The 22,085-nt window shown below is 40.2% G+C and overlaps 1 protein-coding gene across 1 annotated transcript; it reads right to left on the reverse strand.

The window, feature by feature from the left end:
* Positions 1–11,928: 11,928 nt before the first annotated feature.
* LIN7C (lin-7 homolog C, crumbs cell polarity complex component) lies at positions 11,929–21,283 on the reverse strand. Its single transcript, XM_081155591.1, has 5 exons — positions 21,218–21,283; positions 18,075–18,193; positions 17,745–17,816; positions 15,909–16,118; positions 11,929–15,329 (listed from the first exon to the last, which is right to left on the reverse strand). Exons 1-5 carry the CDS (start codon positions 21,252–21,254, stop codon positions 15,174–15,176), a joined length of 594 nt encoding a protein of 197 aa, XP_081011717.1. The 5' UTR covers positions 21,255–21,283; the 3' UTR covers positions 11,929–15,173.
* Between the last annotated feature and the right edge of the window lie 802 nt (positions 21,284–22,085).

A 22,085-nucleotide genomic window follows, 5' to 3' on the forward strand; every position in this document is an offset into this window, starting at 1 on the left:
ACATATGTTCTCTAATTGAAGGTGTGAAAGAGAGCTTAAAGATAGATGGACAACCCTCCGGTTTTATAAATAAAAAATCCGAAGCTCTTAGATACTGTTCTCAGCCAGAGATTATCACATAAAAACTCCCACGCTTTTAGCTTCTTGTCTGGTGCCCTTGGAGCCAACCCTACATTGGCTACAATGATTATCTAAATCATTTCCATTATTTTGTAGCAACTCTCATAAGAAGGTGAAGTGAAAAAAATTTGTAAATTTGGGTTCTTTAATTTATTCCTTTCAGACCTCTCTTTTACAACATTGAAAGATGAGAGCATTTCTCTTGCCAAGATACCACTTTTTTCTGCTGTTTTTAAATTACAATTTTACATTGTAACGATTGATTTTATCTTGCCAATTCACTCATTTCCTTTAACGTAGTGGGTTTCAGACTTTAGTAAGCATGAGAATCACCTGCAAAGCTTGATGAAAAATGTAGTGATTTAATAGGGCTGGAGTGTAGCATCAGCATTTTGATGCACATCTCATGAAAGTGATACCTGTGGTCCATGAACCCCACTTGGGAATTTTATTTTTTCTCCCATGGGATAAAATCTTCGGGCTGGCAACGTAGGTGAAAGAGAACATTAGATTTTGGAGAAAGGAGAGATGTAGATTTTATTGAAGAATAAATTGTTGTTGCCCATCAGATGCAGGTAAGAAAGGAGGATTCAAATTTGCAACTTGTGCGAGACAAAATATCAGGAACAAAGGACTTGGGTAGAAAAGAAAAGAGGTAATTTCTATCAAAGCGTTAGTGTTTCTTCTAGTTGCTACATTGCGTGTGCTTTGCATGAAAGACAAATTGGACATTAGTCTTCACTTTTTAGATAAGATGCCCTAAGAGAGCAAAACAAGCTAACTTTTAAGATATACTCCCAGATAACTAGGAAAAAAAATTATCAGCTCTTACATAAACCATAAGAACCTAGAAAGATATCAGGATGAACCAAAAGTTGATGGCAAATAAAAAAGAAACTTAATGGAGACTCTGCCTCCCGAACGGTTCCTCTTCCTAGTTTTTCATGACTCTGGATGGGAATTTTATGTAAAGGACACAAGTCTTGTTGCCTAGAGAACAAGCTGGCTTTGGTCCCACTCACCCCCTCACCCAAGCACTCTTGTAAATATAGAGCCTGCCTAAGTGAATGCAGAGGCCCTACCTGCGGGGGAAATGGGCCCAAGGTGCTCCACTAAGGAAACAAAAACTTGGGAGATTGGGGGGGGGCAGTGTCTCTGGCAGTGCTATAATGATTAACTGGATTGAAAGTCCTCAAACATTGAGAATTTTGCTTTTTATGAAATATTTCCAACTTACAAAAATAACAAACATCTGAGTTTACAGCAACCAGCTTAAGGGAAAAAAAAATGTTACAAATGTAATTGAAGCTCCCTTGTACCCCTCCCCAGTCTATTCCTTTCCTTCTTCCTCTCCTTGGGATACAATACATAGTACTGTGTCGCGTATACAAAGAATATCATTCTGCACTCTTCTGCAACGTGTTTTTCACTCAACCTGTGAGCTTTTTTCATGTTTGTAAAAAAATGTGGCTACTGTTAATTCATTTTCATTATTACATAGTATTCCATTTAAAGAATATACCCAGTATTTATTTATCCATTTCTCATTAATATTTAATTTCTATTTTTTCTAACAGTGCTACCATGAGTATTCTTGTACGAGTTTCCTTGTTCATTCATGTATCCAAGAATTTCTGTAAAATGTATTTTCTCTCTCTCTCCTCCTCCCACCCCCTGTGTGTGTGTGTGTGTGTGTGTGTGTGTGTGTGTGTCTAAGAGTGGAATGGCTGGGTCATAAATTATGTGGGATATTGTCAGATTACTCTCAAAAGTGACGACGCTTGTTTGTGCCTCCTGCAGCGGAGAATAAGAAACCTCATTATTCTACAGCCTACCAGCGCCTGCTATTGTAAGACCTAAATATTTGCAAATCTGATACATCTGAAATGGAATCAAAGTGCAGTTTAAATTTGGATTTTCCTGATTCCAACCGCACCTTCTCATGTATTTATTGGATATTCGGTGTGCTCTCCTTTGCACTGCCTGTTTGTTCTCTGTCAAGTTGTTCGTATTGTGTTTATTGTATAGGGCCAGGTGGTAAATATTTGGGGCTTTATGGGCCATATGATCTCTATCACAACTATTCAACTCTGCCACTGTACCATGAAAGCAACCATAAATGACACAAAAACAAATATATGTGGCTGTGTTCCAACAAAACTGTTTTGGGCAAAAACACATGCTGTACTAGTTCTGACCCATGGATTATAGTTTCCCAACCCTGTTTTATACGTGCTGATGCTTTAATGAAATCTGATTATTTTTAAAAACCATTTTCAGGATTATGTAAAACCAGAGAATGTACCCATAGGTGAATACCTTTTCTCTTTTCTTTTCTTTTTTCTTTTCTTTTCTTTTCTTTTCTTTTCTTTTCTTTTCTTTTCTTTTCTTTTCTTTTCTTTTCTTTTCTTTCTTTTCTTTTCTTTCTTTTCTTTTCTTTTCTTTCTTTTCTTTTTTCTTTTCTTTTCTTTTCTTTCCTTTTCCTTTTTTCTTTTCTTTTTTCTTTTCCTTTTCATTTCCCTTCCTTCCTCCCTTCCTTCCTTCCTTCCTTCCTTCCTTTTTTTTTTTTTCAAGTTAAAATCAAGCACTTTCAAACTTCTGGTCTTCATGGTGAGCTCATGTTGAAAATTATATTGGAGAATGGGCCAAAAAGAGCATATTACAAGCAAGACGTTCACCCAAGACTATTATTTCAAAGAGCTACATGCAAAATCTGTGCATCCCCCACAAAAAAAGTGCATGCGGAAAAGCAGCCCCAGGGGTGGGGTGGAGGGTGATTCTGCTGCTGCTGGAATGTTCTCAAAAGTTCTTCTTTATCTATAGGAACATGTTTGAAAAGAAATCTAGAAGAGAAGGCAAGAAGAGACTTTAGACTCAAAGAGAAGCTGTGGGTGTGGAGAGAAGACTTCACGTTCTGTAAATTGTCTTTCTTTTCCTGACCTAGGCACCTCATGTCTCAAAAAAGACCCCATAACCCTTCTGTCTAGTGATGGCTACCACGGCTCCCTTCGAAATAAGAGGAGTGACAATCAGAACGAAACTTTTAACAATCCTATGGCTTTTGGAAATGTCTTTAAAATCATACTCAAAATAAATTCAAAAACCTGAGGCAAGGCAATGCTTTTTAAAAAACGAGCAAACTACCCACCGTCTGTCACTTTCTTTTTTTTAAATCTTCACTCAAGGATTTTTTTTGCATTGCTTTTTAGAGAGTAAAAGAGAGAGAGAAACATCAATATGAAAGAGACACATCAATTGGTTGCCTCCCACACACACCCCAACCTGGGCAGGGATGGAACCTGCAACCGAGGTAGGTGCCCTTGGCTGGAATCGAACCCCAGACCCTTCCGTCTGTGGGCTGACACTCTGCCCACTGAGCCAAACCGGCCAGGGCATGTCACTGTCAAACATCAGCTTGGAAAAAGGCAAAGCAAAGAGCTGTGATTAGATCAGTGGTGCTGGATGTTAGGACGATGCCCAAAATGCCATTCTTGGGGGCTGGCTGGCAAAATCTGATACTATTTATTAAACTCTTCTTTTTGGCCTCGTGTTAGTGTTAAAATATATGTATCCGTTTCCTAGAACACTATGAGGAATTCTTTTAAATTTCAATATGAAAGGAAAAATGGAGAACCCTGAGATGACAGAGAAACACATAACAACTTGGGCAGTTTGTTCCCTTTGTTTCAAAGTAACACACACTTGTCAAGCTTTTCTACTTTATTATTTTTCTTTCAAGGCATATTGGCCATGCATCTACTCCTCAGAATCTACTCTTGCTGGCGACTGAAGAGTTCAGAGTAATGCAGGCCAGTCTACATGTAAATCGCCCGGGAAGATTTTTAAAAGACATTCCATCTCCATCGATTCTGATATAGTAGGTCTGGGGTGGGGCCCTGGATCCTAAATATCCTGATTCTGATGTAGCACCTCCCTATCCTCCCCCCCCCCCCCCCCGCCAAAGTATGACTCTGCTAGAAGATGGCCCAAGTGTGGGCCCTTGGAGAAGCAGACTCCAGCAGGGATTGCTCATGCAAGAGATTTGTTAAGGGAAATGGGGAGGGAGCCAAGAGAGACTTGTAGAACCATGAGACCACGGTGCAGTTTTGACTCCACGCCAGGGAGAGGGGAAGGAGAAAAGGTCAGGTGAGTTTGGACTGCGGAGCAGGTCTGTCAAGAGTCCAGCAAGAGGCAGCCAGCCCTTGTCCCCCCAGTAGGCCTGCCTTACACCCCTGCTGTGCTCAGTGACTGGGACCAGCCTGTGGGAAATGTGTTGAAGGATTTCTCAGCAGGACTCTTAGTCTCCCTACAGTCGGAAATTTGAGAGACACGTTTTCATGGCAGCCTCAGGATATATGGTATGACATGGGGTCCCTCCCTTCAAGCAGCTTACAATTCAATTTAACTTATGGAATTTAGAAACTTAGGGTGAGAAAGGACCTGAAGACTAGTTTTGTCATCGACCTAAGATTTAAGCATCAGTATCCCTGTTGCTCTCAGATACATTGAGGGCTTTTTAAAAAATATATCTTCATTGATTTCAGAGAGAGGAACGGAGAGGGAGAGAGAGATAGAAACATCAATGATGAGAGAGTCATTGATCAGCTGTCTCCTGCACGCCCCCAACTGGGGATCGAGCCCGCAACCTGGGCACGTGCCCTGACCGGGAATCGAACCTCGATCTCCTGGATCTTAGGTCGATGCTGAACTGCTGAGCCACGCCCGGCCGGGCTCCACGATACTTTTAAAATCCTCAGAAATGAAGGAACTTTGGAGATCATGTGTTAAACCTCATTTACCAGCGAGAAATGAGACACAGGATAGCTAAATCACCCAAGGCAAAACACCTAGTTACTGGCAGAACTGGAGCTCATATCTGGGTCAATTGCTCTTTCTACTCTATACTTAGCTTAATTTGTATCTTTAATTTTTATGGAAAAGAGAAAAAATTTGACAAATTTAATGTCAAAGAGAGTTCACTGGTCTTTAGGTAAAGGAATTTGTCATATCCCCTCTTAAGTGACTTTTCTCTTGACCAAACATTGTATGTGAGCTTGGGTGAAGATATCTAAGAGTTATAAAGCCAAAAACAATTTCCAGTCAACTAAAGCTGTTCATACTTAGTAGAAGGACCAAAACAATACTAAATCGACCTTTCTCTCCACCCCCAAAACTTATACACTGAGTGGTAGATAGATACTTGTGTAATTTGGTAATTTACATAGGTTTGTTTTGTTTTCTTTTAGGGTATGTTTGCAAAGAATTTTATTTCCACATTTACAAAGCTTTGAATTTCATAAAATACATTTAAATATTAATTTTGAGTTTAAAAGAAAAAATGGGTACATTTTTAACGTTAAGCCTGATCTTTAGCAGAAACTCCTAGACAATTCTAAAACAGAAACAACGGCAATGTAGCGCCACCTCGTGGTGAAATATAAGAGGTAATTATACAGCGTGCGATCAATCTGGAAGGGTCTATGTGTTTACAGAAGGCAGTGGGGGGAAAGTGTGTGCCTCTGTTGCTGACTCCTTTCCTCCTCAATCAGCTTTAAAGGAAAAATATTCATAGTATATAATAAGTCACATTTGGCTTTCTTAATCTAATTCAGCCAACAGTTGCAAATTTAAAAAATGGTTTAAATGGTGGTTTAAAAACTTATGTTTTAATTTTGTTAATAACCACTGTGCTCACAAAGTTACTTGCATGTTCATATTTTAACCTGGCTGCTGGGACACCACACTTCCCAGGTTCTACTTCGACCTCCGAGGCTGCTCCTAATTGGAAGAAGCTCTCGGTGGGAGCTGGGCTGAGGATCTGATGGGCAGATCTGGGAAGGCGGGAGAGGCGTTTGTGTCTCTTGTCTGCCTTGTCCACGGAGGGAGTGGGCAAGCTTTGCCCCTGCAGTCTGGGGATGCTGGGAGTTCAGTCATGGTCCAGAGTAGGTGGGCCAGTCTGGCGGATTTGAGGAAGCACATTTTCTCCTCAGGCCTGCCCAGCCTTTACTGCGACCTGAGTCCCACGAGGCAAGGGCTCCTTCTGTGCCCTACTCTTCCCTCCTCCCCCAGAACACGACGGCAGGTGGGCCACACTCAACAGACACCGGTAGTATGAATGAATGAATAATACAGATGAGATTTGGGTCCCCGTCTGCCAACCCGTTTGTTTTATTTCCCGCTGTTTTCAGAACCATAGTGGGGAAGAGAGATGCTATTTATTGAGCTGTCAGGAACTTCAGTCTCCTAGATCCTCAGTTGGGCGGCTTCAGTCCCACCATCCAGCTTTCTCTCCACTGTCACCTCCCCAGAGAGACCTTTCTGTTCTCCCTAAAACACCACCCCTTCATTCTTTCGTTTGTCCTCTCAAAGCATCGTCTGTGATGCGCCAGCCCATGTTCTGGGCTCTGGACAGAGCACAGGGAGCAAAGCGGGGTCCTGCCTGCCCTCAGGAAGTCTGTCATCTTGGGGGAGAAGCAGGCTCACAGGACAAATACTTATCCGCAGAGGGAGCGGCTTGTGTAACAGCCTGTGTCAGACAGTGAGGAGCAGACGGGTAGGGAAGGAGTGAGAGCCAGAGACAGAAGCTGGGCCACGCGGGGCTTGGTGGGTCAGGGTGAGGCGCTTCGATTTTTATTCTAACTGGGGGGTGTGGGGGCAATGGACACAATGAGGACAATGATGGAAAGGGATCGTCAGCACAAATAGTGCAGGTATTTAGTAAGCCCTGCAAACATTACAGGAAGCGCCACCGATGCTGCAGAGGTCCCACGGAAAACCACAAAGCTAGCTGCTCAGGTGTGGCAGACCGGTGTCCCTGAGCCCAGCTCAGCCCAGGAGGACGAAGGGCTGTGGACCGTGATGGGGACTTAATGTTCCTGAGTTTCTCTTTCCGATGGCTCTCTAGCCTCCTACCCTGTTGGACTTCCTAACTCACCGCCACCTGAAAGTACATTGTTTTCTTGTCCCTCCGGCTCTCCCACCAGAATATGAGCCCCTTTATCAGACTTTGTCTTGTTTAAAGCTGTATCCTAAGCACATTACCCAGTACATAAGAGATGCTCAATAAATACAGGTTGAGTGAATTAATAGATTTTATTATTTCTACCCATTGAGAAGACAGTAAGAATCAAGTTCATTTAATTGAAACTAACACCATAGCCAATAACTTTCTTCTTCCACCTTTCCTGTTATGTCTTTAGTTAGTTCCTTCTAACCATTTTTAAGCAGTTATTAAAATGCTATTTTAATTTTTTTCTTTTTTTCTTTTTGCTATGGCTATAATTCACTTAAATTGATGCCATTTCTATAGCATTCATAGCTTAGAATTTTAAAATTGCTACAATCTACCTGTTATTTTTAATTTGGTGATAGAAAGTAACCCAGTAGGTAGAAAGTGATATTTTCAATGTGCTGATGCAATTTAATGGGGTACCAACTTGAAAATGCCCAAGTGAACACTGACATAATACACTGGTTAAATTTATTCTGCTTTCTTAGTATATGAGCGTAGGACTCTAGCTTAGAAAAGAATACATATACAAAAAAGCGAAAAAACATTAAGATAAACAAGAGGAAAATGGTTAAAAGTGCACTGTGGCATTGGGAAAAAAGGATTTGGAAAGCAAATTTGAGATTGAATCTTGGCCATGGTGATCACTGACAGTGATTCTGGAAAAGTGATTTGGTCTGATTCTGTGTTAGTGGGATAATACCTATCACAATGGGTGTAGTTTTAGGGATTAAACTCAGTGCCTGGTAGACCCTTCATGAAAGGCAGCTGTTATCAATATTTGTGCATAGTTTGTCACGTAAAAATCATTCACATCAAACCAATAGCATTTTAGTATCATTGAACTTTTATAACAGAAATGGACTTTAGAGATCATGTAGGAACAGAGGACTGTGCTCACTGGAACTCCCAGGCTCTGAGGCATGGGGTCGGGTGTGTCAAGGGGGCAGCTCAGGGCACCCCAGACGGCTTGAACCAGAGTAGCTCTGGTCACCACATATTAGGCTTTGGCTAGAGAGAACTTCTGTAATGAATAAAGAAAACTTTTAAAAGATTGGAAACCACCTACCCTTCTAATAAGAATACAATCAAGGAAATTAGGACTCAAGGATCACGTGTTAAGTGGCAGAATTGTAACTTAAGTTCAGTGTTCCTGGCATCGCTGTAATTTCTAATTTAAAGTTACACAATAGACACTGTAAAAAAGCAGATGTTGGTCAGCAGTGCACAGTTCTTCATATAGTTCTAGTTGATGCAATATCTAACTAAAGAAAACATTCTTTTTAAAAATCAGACATTAGTTACTATACAAATTTCAGCTACTTTTAATATTATTAGACGAAAAAATTAATGTAACCTTCATTGTTGTCCTCCATAAATGGGACTCATCATTTTAAAGAGTGAGGTGATAAAAGACTGACAAAGGTATCACCCCTTCAGCATCTTGGTCCTTTCTCGGACACTTATTTTAACAAGATCAGCTGACATTCTGTGCGCCTAGCTTATGCGTGCGTTATTGTTGCTTTTACATGGTTCCAAAGCAAGTCTTGCTCTACCTGTGGAGCTACGGAAACTAAGCCAATTCGACAGCGTAACAAATCACCACACTAGGTTTTAGCCACTGTGTAGGCTGATGGGGGAACAGATGTGAAGAACACATTAGTGATCCTTCTTGCTGCCAAGGAACTTAAATTCTGATAGGGAAGACACAACAAAGCACACAATACACACAGGGTGCAGCCACGTTAACAGAGGCTGAGGAACCTACCTTTGGACGGGGTGGACAGAAGGCTGCAGAGGTGGTGGCCAGCTTACACCTGGATGGGAGCAGCCAGCCAGTGAAGAGCCAGAGGGAGAGGAATTCGGTGTGCAGCAGAGCAAGTGGGGCAGCGGGACGGGATGAGGCTTGAGAGGAAGTAGGGAACGGACCATGCAGAACCTTTCAAATCATGGCAAGCTATCTGGGGTTCATCCTAAACAATGGAGTCCTAAGGTTGGAGCAACATAATCGGTTCCAGCTGAATTAAATGCACACGGATCGTGAGGAGCCAGCACAAACCTGTACAGGGTGAAATACCCCGCCAAAGACAAATTCTCATCACATTCTAGTCGGAGCAAAGGCCGCTGCAGACGGCTCAGGGCTGAATCTTCTGCCACAGCTCCTGCCACGTCCCCGGCTGAGAAAGATGCAGCCGTGCAGTAACTGACAGCCTAAGGGGGGGCGTTCAGTTCCGGGGGGCTGTCGGGCCAAGGTGGCCACTTGGAGGCAGGAGCTCAATTCCACAGCTGCACATTTCAACCACAGGAAACAAAACCCAGCACCCCCTTCACCCCCAAAGGCCAGGAATCTTCATCCTTCTACCCAGACCACTTCCACTGAAAGCTCAGTGCTCAAGGGAGAAGCCGCCCCGCTTCTGATGATGCCACTGCAACGCCGATTCCTATGTGCTAGTTTCCTAGGGCTGCCGTAACGAAGTGCCACAAACTGGGTGGTTTAAATAAGAGAAATTTGTTTTCCAGTTTTATAGATACGTAAGTTTAAGATCAAGGTGTCCTCAGGGTTGGTTCCTCTTGAGGACTGAGGGAAAATCTGTCCACGCCGCTCTCATTTTTGGTGGTTTGCTGGTAATTCTGGCATCCCTTGTTTGTAGAAGCATCACCCCAATCTCTGTCTTCATCTTCCCCGTGTGTGTGTCCAAATTTCCTTTTAATAAGGACGCCAGCTATATTGGATTAATACATCACCCTAAAAAGCTCGGTTTAACTTCTCTCTGTAAAGATACTCTGAGGGGTTACGCCTCCAACACACCTTTTTTTGGGGGGGAAGGGGGGAATTCAGTCCATAACACCTTAAAACACAAAAGTCAAAAATTAAATATTATTTAAACTCTGGGCTCAAAGTATGTAAGAGATGCCAGAAATAAAAAATTTCCCTCGGCTATTTCACGCTTTCCGGTTACATTTCCTTGCCAAATAAAAAACAAGAACAAAATTAAATGTTTAGGTTTTTGTTACTCGCTGATGACTTTTAATAGTGCCATTTATAAAGGGAACTTACCCGCATCTAATGGCTACATTTTCTTTTTACCCAATTAGTTAGGACAATTCTGGACATTAAAACAAATTAGAATTCTTCCATACTTCCTCTCCTAAAGAAAACTTTATAAAAGGACCAGATCTTGACTGTGTTCAATATATACTTCCGTAGTTGATGAGAATGAGAGCTCTTACACACACCTTGACACGGAGCACTTGTTCTTTTGTTAAAAGTTTAAAATCAAAGGAATAAAAATGACAAGTGGGCTCTGTATGAATTTACCTTTTGCTCTTTATATAGTCTTAAAGACGCCATCAAGTGGAGGTTCTCTGCCACCATAGAAATATACAAGAACTTCAGTCACCACTCCATTATATTAAAACCAGAATAACCACCGATTGTGAGTACAACAAAACCAGAATGGAGAGATTTGTTTGAAGAAAATGAGGGCTAGCAATAAATGCTTTTGTTGTACCCCTGGTTGCTTGGTACATTTCATGCCTTTTAGAAATTCATGATGGTGAATTATGCCTTGTATTGTCTGACACCCATTCCAACAATCCATTGTCTCTAGAGCTAGGTCAGAGCCTCCCTACAAATTGCTTTTTTAAAAAAGTTCTTACTGATTTCAGAGAGAGGAAGGGAGAGGGAGAGGGAGACAGAACCATCAATGATGAGTCATCAATCAGTTGCCTCCCACACACACAGTACTAGAGATCGAGCCCATAACCTGGGCATGTGCCCTGACCAGGAAACGAACTGTGACCTCCTGGTTCATAAGTCAACCCTCAACCAGTGAGCCACACTGGCAGGGACAAATTGTTTTTCTGACTGAACAAATTCCTTAATGAGACTTATATTCTTACAGTTTTTCATTCTGCATGTGATTTCAACTCCCCACCCAACCTGCCCCAAACCCCACTAATTTTAGAATCCCAGGAGTTTGATCAGAGTGGACAGATATCTGAAAATTCCTTAGGAATCTTCCTCCTTTAAAGGTTTTCAAGCACAAATAAAAGTTTATCTTTTTAAAGTGTCAAAAATAAGAACTTGATAATATATTTGGCCACAAGGTATTCCTTTAGTTAATAAGATCCTGATGCTATTTTACATGAAAATAGCAAACACAAATAGCACTTACTATGCCAGGCACCTTTCTAAGGGCTTTAGAGGTAGTAACACTTTATAGGCATTGTCATTACACATGACAGCTGAGGGAGCAAAGGCTCAGGGAAGTTGCATAGCAACGGTGACCCTAGGATTTAAATCAGGCAGTCAGGCTCCACATTCTGTGCTCTTAATCACTTGCCATATTGCCTCTCTTAACATAACACGAGAACTTTTTTCTGTAGTTACATTTTGTGAAAGACAATGCAAAATATAGGAATTTGAAGTTTCATTCCAGTAACCTACATAGATTTTGCGTTTAATTCATTTAAAAGTTGTTTTAAATAGCCTTAGATCAGAATCGATAAATGAAGTCAGCTATTGAAAAAGTGTTAAATCCATTTTGAGTATTCTATCTCTTTACCTCAAACTACAGAATTAAAGTAGAAGGATGCTGCTTGCTAATATTTTTAAAAACCATGTCCAGATACAAATCAGTTTGGAAGTTCTTGAAAATCAGTGAGCATGCATTTGGTTTTTCCCCCACTATTTAACTGTTACAGAACTGCAATGACCTTTGAAAAAACACTATTAGTGAAATTTTGGACAATAAAAAGTATAAAACCAGCTTGTTAGCAGAGGAGACAACAAAATATAAGTTAGAAAATTCATAAACATACATTTATTCAGGAAATACAATGACTAGAGTCCTTGATATTTCAATGACCATTCCACATGATAAGGTATTCACAACATGGATTCTTTTACATCAACACCAAGTCATGCTGACCTTCTTCCCAGATCAGCCACGGCCATTTCTTCCACTAAATGCTATAATATCCATTTACATTGTAAACAAAGTACTTGAGGCAAACTATGCTAAGTACTTAAACAAAACAACTTGCAAAAATTTAGAAGACGGCAAAATTTTTTTTTAAAAACACATCTGAATTATCAAACCCCCCAAAACGAGGCCACTATAATCTAGTATATTGCTAATACATAAAGTGGCCATGTTAAGACAGCATGTAATCATCAAAAGACATTATTTCTCATCTGCAATTTTTAAACATGCTTTCTCAAATGATAAACATTTATCTTTGTAAGTTTTAAAAAGGCAAAGGGAGCAGAAAGATGGCAGACATTAAAAGTTTATGTTTAAACTACTGGAAGATTTTACTATTATTTTTAAAGGCTATTATTATTTTCCAAACAAAGAATGCCAAGTAGCTTTTATTCCTAAAGAAATTAAGAAATATAACCAATCATTATCTTTGCTGCTACTTAATAGTAGCTGTAAATTATTCTATTCTGATATTTCCAAACATAGTCCAGTGTAATTAGAGCATTTTATAAAGGGGAAAATTAGTAGTTCTCAACCCTACATGTCCTTCAGAACCACCGAGAAACTTTTAAAAATCCCTGGTCCCACCCTCAAGAGATTCTGGTTTAGTTGGTGTGGGATGGGACTCAGGTATTAATCTTTTTTAAAGTTCTGCAGGGTGTTCTAATACATGGCTAAGGTTTAGAATCACTAAGTCAACCCATCCTGAAATACCAAAAAAGTAAATGGAAACTGGGGAGAGGGGATAATTATATTTATAATTCACAAATCAAATACCTATTATATACTTACTATGTGCCTGGTTATGTTCATGAATCATACATTTATTTCTAAAATGAAAAATTCCTTCATTTCCTCACGATACCAAACTACTACTGTACATCTTTGCCTCTGGATGATTGAGTTTTCCTGTGGTCAGGATTTAAAATTCTGGGATACTATGAAAAACGTTTTAGCAAAAACAAACTGCTGCTACCCATGCTCAACAGTAGCAAGCAATACTACTGTATTTGGCTCTTGTAAGCTATCTTTATCTTAAGAATTATAAATAAGTGCCAACCCACACAAAGAACAGATTGTGGATTACTGTAGAAGAAAAAAAAATAGCTTACTCAACTTATTAAGTTTCAACACCAAAAAAGATTTAACTTGGCTGCACGTTCTGAAACAGCTGAGATACTGAACCAGGGAGCTATAATTTATAATGAAATGTTGACACGCCCTTAAAAGCTACCACAGCTGTAGCTATACCAAAATAAGGTTTCTTTAGGGTTTACTCTGTAATGCAAGAATACGAGCATAACAATATTACTGTTTTCATATGCACCAATACCTCTCTTTAATATATAAAGCTCTATAACAAATACCTCTAATAATTTTACAATTAAATTAAAGTAAGTCCATAATTCTACACTACTTTGGTCTCAACATTTTAAAAACACCAATTAATTTTGAAAATATACAATTTAACAACATTCCTATCAATAACAAGCACATTTTGTAGGGGACTAAATACACATTCAACCATGCAATCCAGTGTTCAATACCTAAATGATAAATAACAATGCCGATTGACTTTTATTCTGAAAAATCACTGAAAACTGGAATAATCTTTTAAGACTCACAGTGCTCACAAACATGCAGAAAAATGTATACATTTCCAGTCTTCCTGAAGGAATGTTTCAAAATGCCCACTTTTTACACAGGGTCTAAATTCCTTATATATTTCAAACCATTATCTTCCTTTTAGCATCTGTCACTTAAAAATCATACAAATGTTCCTAAGTTGTTGACTGAAAATGAACCTCAACTCTTTAATTTCAGCCTTTAAAAAGAGCTCAGTCACAGTCCTTCACCAATAGCTGCCTTTCGGTAAAATAGTGACATCCAGTGGACAACTGAAAGTATCTCTCACAACTTCCATCATCATATTTGAATCGTAAACAATCACATCTCTAAATCCAACCCCTTTAATGTAAGTTCCTACTCATTTTGACAGTCTGCAGATCCTTATGAATACATCACCTCAGAATATCTATATATCTTACATATAGCCTTCTATAATCGTCCTATTTAAAATCAATGCTTTACACTGAGCTAGTGAGAGCACGTAACTCTAGAGACTCATGAGGTTAAAGTGTTACTTTTTCTTCTTTGCTTCTGCTATTTCCCACCACAGACTAAATGGCTCATCTCTAGGAATGGAAGGACCAAAATATAAGAAATATATTTAAATAGAAATGAATAGGATTTAAAAAAATTTGCGAAAGATGAAACCTGAACCTGTTTTTGCATTTGTAGCTTGACATACTGTTGAATATAAATAGACCTAATCAGTAATGCTAACAAATTACATCCTCTTGCCCTGATGCTCAAATATTATGAAAGAATACACATTTTAGCAATGATTGTTTCAGTGTTTAAAAACTTACTTTTACAAATCAGTACAAATGAGTATTCAGTATACATTATGTTTAAATAAAAGTAAAAAACTTCCACTGTTATGATTTACCAATGATTATATATGTGTGTGTTCAAAGTACAAAATGCAGCAGTGATATTAACAGTGACTGTAATGAACTGCTGTAGCTGAAACTGTCATGTTTAATTTCTTGGAAAACTATAAAGAAATCTTACAAATTAAAAAAAAATAAAGCAAATGAACTAGAGAACTGTTATTTTTAAATAAGCAGCCAAAGGAAGAAAACTTTTTTCCTAAAAAAAGATTAAGAATGTAAAAGTACATCTTAATATTTAAAAAGCATTTTTAAAAATCTATAACAACTTTATGACAAAATCTGCATTTGAAAAAGGCCTGTATAAAGAGCAGGACAAAATTGCCCTCACCACCTTTTACTTTTTCTTGTCAGAAAAGTGTGTATGTGTCTCTGGAACCACAAATGATTTTAAAATAGGCTTTTATAAAATGGCAAGAAGCGTTTCACGGGAAGTTTCTGTTTGTTTTCTTTATAATCGTTGGCATTGCGGCCATCAGTAGGTCACAAGTAAAACTTCTCTAGCCAAAAGCAAAATGGAATAGAAAGTTTTGAACTGCATTAGGTCTGTTGCCTGCGTTTGGCTGATCTCATTTTTTCAAAACGTGACTCCATTTCTTCTAAGACTTTGGGTGTATATCGTACTACTAATTTAACCTTTCCTTGAGCTGCTTTTAGCAGTTCTACGGCTTTTTCATGATGTTCTCCTTCAACACTCTAGAAAAAAAAATACACACACAATTAATATCTAGGTTTTGTAATTCACTCAAAATGCAAAAATGTTTAAAATACATATAAGTAAAAAAGTTTTAATGTTATATCATTTCAACACTATGAACGTATGAAATAACCCAGCTTTACCATTTTAATCAGTGTGAAATCCTCTGCTAAATCATATTCTGTTTGTAGTCCAGGAACTGGTTTCTTAGATCCAAATAATTAGTTTAACAGTCTACATGCCCTATTAGTCGACTGAGCCAGAAGTAAATCAAGCAACTGCCTTTCTGTAAGACTACAATGAGGGGTAGACTTCTAACTTAATGCACTGCCTTAACTACTAAACAGCTTAATCACTTCATAAAAATCACACTAAGCATTTCTAATTTACATTGGAAAAAAGCAAAACACACTTCAAGTACTTTAAATTGTATCACTGCACTAAATAGTACTGACTGGATTCCCCCAAGGGATTTCTACACTAGTTTCTTTTCTCCCTACACCTTCTGTTTCTATAACTCATGTACACCCCCAAGTGGCCACAACAGGTTACTACAAATAGAAATAAAACATCCTTACCACTCCATTAACAGAAAGAAGTTGATCTCCTCGCTTGAGGCCCCCATGCCTATCAGCAATTCCTCCTGGAATTATTCGAGATATATAGATTGGAGAGTTTTGTTCTTTGCCTCCCATAATATTGAATCCAAGGCCCTCTTCTGTTTTTGGTAGCTCAACAACTCGAGGATGAGAATGTCCTTCGCTGGCAGCAAATGCAGCAACAGTAGCCTGAAAGAAAATTTTACTTATTTAAAAATATGACTTTAGTTTACTTCAGCTTTTTAGTCTCCTTTTAACTGCCTTTGAGGTGCATACTTTTGATGTTCAAATACCCAAAATTCACTGGCAGTTCTGAGGAGAAGGTAAGCTAAGAGAATGGTATTTTGAGAAGATGGCTAGAAAGCATATCCTGGGACTATGTAGGGGGTTTCTGGTCAGTCCATCCAGTGCCCAGAACTTCTGTCTGCACTTGGCAAGCAGGCTTGCTGGGCAAATGAACACTGACATTAAAAAGGAGACTCTTTCACCCAGCATGCTAGCAGTCTTGAACTTTGGGGCTGGATAGCCAAGCTCCTTTAAGGGCCCTTGCGCAGGACGTAGCCTATTTACATAATCTACAAGGAGATAGGTGTCCTCCTGCTAAATCATATTCTATTTGTAGTCCAGGAACTGGTACATTCTGGCTGCTCTATTATTTGTTCTTTATACTAAATAACTCACGAAGTAACTCAAGTCTCAAGAAAAAGAGTACATATAAACATGAACTTTTTTGTTGCTTTAGTTAAGTATCTAGTTACTACTAAAACTCCATAGAAGATGAAATAGAGCCGCATCTTTAACACTTTCAAATTTAGACTAATCTAGACTAATTCTAACACAAAGCTGAGATTTTTAGTTTCATTTTGCTTTCAAAGATATTCACGTAATCTGGTATAATTTTTTGTGTGATGCATCAGGGTACATGAGCAAAAATGGGAAGGGGGAAGGAAGGAAATAAAGATTTGTTGAATACCACTATGCTCAGTTCTGTAAGAGGTCTCATTTTACAGATAATGGATCTAAGGCTCAGATAATCAGTAAGCTGTGAAGGTCACATAAGTCAGGAATTAAAGACAAATTTCTATGTTTTTTCTCTACTCTGTCAAAATACACCCACATGTTTAAGTGTTTGCATTCAACAGAGAATCCAGTATTTCCTCTTGTGAACCAGTAACTATCAATGAAAAATTACCTAGTAACTAATTCTAATATAAATCACCTAATGATGACATTAACTTATTCTAACCATATACGGACATTGAGCTCAATGCCAAAAATTATTGAGGAGAACACCAGTATAGAAAGCACATAAAACCTGCCACCTGCAGCTCTGAAGAGATAACCTACCACTGACATTACCACATCTTTGCAGAGTTAAGGTGAAGAAAGCAAAGAGAAACCTGGGGGATCACCTCACCAATTATACCATTTACTATTTGTGTGGTCTGAAGCAGGTAACTTAATTTGATGCTTCTTCACCAATAAAATGAGGATAATTCACACATCAAAAGTTTGATGAAAATTTACATAACTGATATGATTAAATATGTATCCTGTATATTACTACGTATTACATGATATGTATATTACTATTTGTGTGCAATTGTATTTTAATACATTATCTAATCTGCATGACAGATTATCTTTTGTAAAGACAATAAAAAAGGTCCTACTTCTTAGTACTTGAGATGGTTTAGCACAGGCTGAAAGACACTGTTAGTTTTCAAAATAAGCCTATGATGAATCTAATAATTGCATATTTAAAACCTCTGATTTTTAAAGAATTCTCTCACTTTTAGTGAATGAAAAACTTACCTTTGCAGTCGCATTAGCTCTCACTTCAGGACTGCTGCTGATGTCCACAGTCTCATAGACATGTTCATATACCTGTAAAACCCAAAGTTTGTGATTTTAAATCTCAGAAAATACCATGTGTGAGTTCTATGAAGTTAATGAATGTGTTAAAATTTTAGGCAAAATTATGCATCTTTGTGAAATATCTAATAGAAATTCCAAAAATGAGAGAGACAGGTTTTAATGTTTTTCTAAAGTTCGTTTTCTTGAGAAATTCTGAGCCCAAATTTCACAGTATTATCTTACCTAATTAACTCAAGTTTTTATTAAATTTTAATCCCATGTACTCACCTCTCTTACAGCATTGCAGAATTCACTCTGAAGGACTCTTTGTAAAGCTTGAAGTTTCTGTGGTGGTACCTCTCCACTCCTTTGTAGTTTTTCCAACAATTCAATTGCTCTACAAATATCTAGAGTTAAACAAATACACACTGATAATATTCTCTGAATATTCTCTAAATACCTATGTAACTGTGTAGCAGTTATGATTCATTCAAGAATATGAAAAACATAGAGAAAAAAAGCATGAGTGACACCTTGTGTGTGTGTGTGTGTGTGTGTGTGTGTGAATACATGTGAGGATGGGAATGTAAAATCTGAGAATGCTAAATTCCACAGTAGATTAGGAAGGAACACTGATGTTACACATGTACAAAATCTGGGAAAAAGTATGAGAGACAGGAAAACTGAATGTAAAATATTAAATGTCACAAGAAAGAACTGAGGTTAAAAAATGTGATAGTCAAATAAATCTTGTCTATGCTTCAGAAAAGCTGACAGTATATCAGTAACTATTTAGTCAATAAAAATTTACCTATCGTTATAACTAATCAAAACACTGTGTGCTAGTAAAATCACTGTTAATTTTCCCAAGGAAAACACAATATATACGTAGAATGAATTATTCAATTACAGATACAGTTAGTGGCAGAGACACATTTATAACAATGGTAGAAATGAATAAAATTAACTGGTGTGTTTTCAACTTAGAATCAAAACAGTGTTTTAATTAAGACAAATACATGTTTACAAAATAGAAAAACAAAAACAATTAGTTTTGTCAATCTGGTCTCAATACTAGCTGGGTGATCTTGGGCAAGTTACTTAACCTCCCTGTGTCTCAGTTTCTCTACTATAAAATGGAAACAAGAGTATCTTCCTTATAAGAATTACTTGATGACTAAACCAAAAAAAATAGAAAAAGTCCTGGCATGTAGCAAGCATAAATGTTATGTTACATTTGACACCAATTAATCATAAGAAATATTAAGGGATGGTACACATTTATACAAATATATTAAGCATGTTAGACAATCCTCATTGGGAAGTGTGAGGATAGTGTTTTATGAATTAAGAAATTTTATGAGATTCAGAGTCATGTTACAACACTGTTAATAATTATCCTTACTTGGATTTTTTTCTCTTAACTGTTTTTGTACCCCAGGGGGCTAGAGTACCTATTATTCTACTGTTCCTTGCCTCCTTTTAAGTGGAAGGACTAGAGCTTTTTCTTTATAGAATATGGCCATCTTTGTGTTTGCAAATGGAAAACTAGTAACGACTGTAGTGAAGAAAAAACATTTTCCAACTTTAGGTAATAAAAGCTTAAGGTGATGTTGATAAATGCAATGGAAACAGACTTTCCTCATTTTGATATCCCACCACTTGAATGGCTGGTGAATGGGGACTGTTGGTTCATCAATTGTTTTAATTTACATTTACAATATGCAATTTAAAAACTGAAGAAAAAAAAATACTCTTTAATGAACTTACACTGTACCTAACATGTGCTTAAATGCGTTCCACTGAATCACGTTTTGATTATTTAGAAAGCATCCAGGGATCCTGATCATATGCACTGATTTTATACTGTAGGACTGTTGGGGATGTTTAATAGAGTCTGTTAAATAGAATTCTAAGTAAGAATCAGAGGTGATGTAGTATTGACTTTCTTAATCTGCTAAATGGTAACTACGAGTAATTCATCCTACTAAGGTGCTGAGCATTCTACTACGGAACTGAAAAGAACTCTGAAAGAGCAAAAACGAAAGCCATGACTACCAAAACTAAATGCCAGCAGTTAAGTTTCACATTTTGTGCTGCATAAAAACACAAAAGACTGCCAACATGTTAGAACCCTACAACAGGCTTTCAAAGAAAAACACCTACTCCCGTTAATACCAGACTTGTTCCCATCTACAAAGCACAGAGTGCCACTGTGCTCAGGAGGAAAATGTCACAGTCTCAGCCCTAACTTAGTAAGTCTTCCCAGGGCACCTACTCCTGTCTAAAATGATGCTTTAATTAACGGCCTGGTGGGCTGAAGGGAAACAATGTCATTTACAGAGAGGCTTACAAAAGTGAACCCCGTAAGGAATAAACAATGTTAAGTGCGCATTTGTTCGTGTGAATACGTGAGGAAAGAGGTTTCTTTAAATACAGTAATTCTAAAAACCGTATTCCCTTCTTAGAGCGGAATTTAATGGTCACTATAATTGCAAATGTTAACATTTGAAAGATATTTTCAAACTTCTTCTTAGTATTCAAAATGTTTAGTTTGTACTTCTTGACTCTTAACCAATGACTTATGCTACAGGTTTGCCAAAAGCATGCTTGAAACTGGTTGAAATAAAGGATCTGAGGAGGAAAGAGCGGAAAGTTGAAGATATGTAACAGGACTGGCTTTTGGGTTTCTAATTCCTCAGCAGGACAGGTTTTATTTTCCTTGACCATCTGCTCTCAACAGCAAGGAACCAGCCACGATCTGCATTTGGAGAGTTTGTAAAGACGGGGTAAGACTGAACTTTCAAATATTTTACAATTTACCACTATTCCTCCTAGTTCTGTAACCCTCCCAAGACCAAATCAGCAGGTAAGTTCTTCAGGCACCTTCTCTGTACCTGGGAGGGGCACCCAAACCAGGAAATACTCCAACACAAATAAAAGTGAGGTTGCGGTGAAAGCAGCGATGGGGTTTGTGCGCGTACGAGGAAGAGGGGTCCCGGGCAACGTGTCACGTGTGCGGGGTGAAGGTGCGGCCCCGGGTGTGCCCACCCGCAAGCACGGGCTGTGCGCGGAGCCGGTCGGAGCCGGGCGGCTGAGGTTTCTCGGGTCAACACGCCTCTGGTCGCCGCGCCTGCTGCGCGCGCCCAGGGAGCCCGAGTGCAGAGGGGGCCTGCGGACGCGGACAGGTGGGGGTCAACTGTGCAGCGCCCCGGGACAGTCCACGGAAACAGAGGGGTCTGGTTATCAGTCAAGAGACGGCAGGCGCCCACCCTGGGGCCGGGCGCAGCGACGGCGGCGGTGACGGGCGCGAGCGCGAGGGACAGCCCGGCTCCGGGTGTCGGAGCCTGGGTCTCTCCTCCTCCCCTGTTGCGACACCGCAGTCCTCCACCCCCTCCGCCCTCCTCAGCCCGGGCCTCCGCCGCACTCACCCCGCTCCAGCCGCACAGGTTCCCCCAGCGCCGCCATCTTGTCCCTTTGCCCGCAGACCCGCCGGAAATGACGACAGAAGATGCGGCGGTGAGGGGCGGGGCTTGGCGGGAGCGGTGGGGCGGGGCCGGCCGGTATCGCGAGAAGCGGGGCCGTGGGCGCGGGCTCGCCCGGGCCGGGGGGCGAGGCGCCTGAGCGGCTCCTGCCGCGCCTCCCGCGGTTCGAAGGCTCCCCGATGCCCTTGCCCCCCAAGGTTGAGAGGAGCCGCTCTCCCGGCCCCAGGTGCCTGCCTCAGAGCCGAGCCTTATTCCCAGCTCCACCATTGGTGGTTCCCCGCTCACGTGCCCGATTTCGGCCTCAGTTTCCCCCTCTGTGCGACAAGGACTCCGGTCCCCGCCACCCTCAAACCCTGGAATAGGGTGACACTCAGCTGTCACCCTATGGGGTAAGGTAAGCGGTGCTTTAATTTAAAAAACCCGGGGCGCCAACCTTCCCTACAGGTCTCTGAGAGAGGATGAAGACGCAGAAATCAGGCGCCCCCCGAGTGACCCCGGGACGAGGCGCCGCGGCGCAGCGCGAGGTGGATTTAGAAGCGGGCCTGGGGCCCGGCGGGCGCTCCGCGGCTGCGCGTGGACCCGGGACCCGGGAGACCCGGGTTCAATCCCCGGTAAGGGGGCCTGGGGCCCGGCGGGCGCTCCGCGGCTGCGCGTGGACCCGGGACCCGGGAGACCCGGGTTCAATCCCCGGTCCGGGCACAGGCCAGGCTGCGGCCGGGCAGCCGAGCAGTGCCTCGCTCCTCATTGGTGTTTCTCTCCCTCCCTCCCCTCCTTTCCTCTCTCTGAAATCAATAAAGGTATGTTTAAAAAACAA

This window comes from Miniopterus schreibersii, assembly GCF_964146895.1.
Source record: "Miniopterus schreibersii genome assembly, chromosome: 12".
NCBI classification, from domain to species: Eukaryota; Metazoa; Chordata; class Mammalia; order Chiroptera; family Miniopteridae; genus Miniopterus; species Miniopterus schreibersii.